Source organism: Dendrobates tinctorius, unplaced genomic scaffold (assembly GCF_039654945.1).
Source record: "Dendrobates tinctorius isolate UK_male_01 unplaced genomic scaffold, ASM3965494v1 ptg000455l, whole genome shotgun sequence".
Taxonomy (NCBI): domain Eukaryota; kingdom Metazoa; phylum Chordata; class Amphibia; order Anura; family Dendrobatidae; genus Dendrobates; species Dendrobates tinctorius.
In genome coordinates, this window is record NW_027362117.1 from 1,927,582 (window position 1) to 1,929,036 (window position 1,455).

General features: G+C 43.4%; 1 protein-coding gene across 1 annotated transcript; it reads right to left on the minus strand.

Moving 5' to 3' along the window:
• Nucleotides 1-208: 208 nt before the first annotated feature.
• Nucleotides 209-1,153, minus strand: LOC141077535 (olfactory receptor 5AR1-like). The gene has a single exon (XM_073564530.1). It carries the CDS (start codon nucleotides 1,151-1,153, stop codon nucleotides 209-211), a length of 945 nt encoding a protein of 314 aa, XP_073420631.1.
• Between the last annotated feature and the right edge of the window lie 302 nt (nucleotides 1,154-1,455).

The following is a 1,455-nucleotide window of genomic DNA, read 5'->3' on the forward strand; positions in this document are numbered from 1 at the left end:
ATGAACTGGCACATGCGCGATCAACATGCCTTAGTATGAGAATCTCACTGTGGTAAAATAAAGGCAAATTTGAAGACCCTCTAATATGGTGGCTATGTGAGTGCCCTGGTTCATTGCACGCATAGTCAGGCCAAATCTCTATGTCTTGTGATTACTAAAAATGTCATCTCCAGTTTAAGAAAACTGTGACAGTAAAAGGTAACATCCATCACTGATGGTCAATTTTTCGTTTATACAGAGAGACCAGTCTCTTGACAGCATCTTTCAGGTCTTTGTTTCTGATACTGTAGATCAGGGGATTCAGTAAAGGGTTAATGAGGGCATATGTCACTGAGACCACCCTGTTAAGAGTAAAGAGATTACTGGTGGTGGGCACAAAATAGATAAAGATAATGGACCCGTAGAACATAAACACCACCGTCAGATGAGAGGTGCAGGTGGAGAAGACTTTAAGCTTTCCATGACTCATCCGGATCATGAGAACGGTGCTGAAGATATGAAAGTAGGGGACAAATGTGATGGCAAAAGCACCGATTCCGAGGATTCCACCCACAATTAATATAACTACAATGTTTATATAAGTATCAGTACAAGAGATCTGGAACAGATGAGGAAGGTCACAGAAGAAGTTATGGATGGTGTTTGGACCACAGAAGGTCAACCTGAGTGTGAATAAAGTGTGGACCAGTGAATAGAGGAACCCAAGCACCCAAACCCCAGAGGCCATGTAGGTACAAGCCGTCCAGGACATGACCTGGGTGTAGTGCAGGGGGTGGCAGATGGCAATGTATCTGTCATAGGACATAGCGGAGAGTAAGAAGAGCTCCGCACTGGCCAAGTAGATGAAGAAGAAGACTTGGGTCGTGCAGGCCGGTAAAGATATTGAGTGGTTTTCAGTGGCCAAGTCAAGGAGCATTTTAGGAGCCGTCACTGAAGAGTAGGAGACGTCTATAAAGGCCAGATTTCCAAGAAAGAAGTACATCGGAGTGTGAAGCTGAGAGTCGGTGAAGACGAAAACAATGATCAGGAAGTTTGTGATGACAGTCATGACATAGATGAAGAAGAAGAAGACAATGAAGAAAAGATGTAAGTTGTGCGGATGATCTGAGAGGCCGATGAGAATAAATTCTGTCACTTTGGTGAAATTCGTCATTGCATTGATCTAAGAACTTCCGATGCTCAGAAACCTGAATGACGTGTTTCAAATAGACAATGTTAAGAAGGAAGAATGCGAGGACACAACATGCCGGCACAGACGTCACCTGAAGGGTTCATATTGCTCCAGTGGGGTCATTGCTGCCTGATAGATATAGAGAAATCACCCTCCGTGGAGACGCCAGGCGCTGCAAATAACAAGCCAATTCCTACAAAGCCTCAGAGCATTAATTATAATGTCAAGTTTTTGTGTTTGCCAAATGAGATCAGTAATTATTCTTCAGTTTTAAACTTGCAACC

Coding starts and splice junctions, on each gene's coding strand:
- LOC141077535 (XM_073564530.1), bottom strand. CDS start 1,153: ATGACGAATTTCACCAAAGTGACAGAATTTATTCTCATCGGCCTCTCA.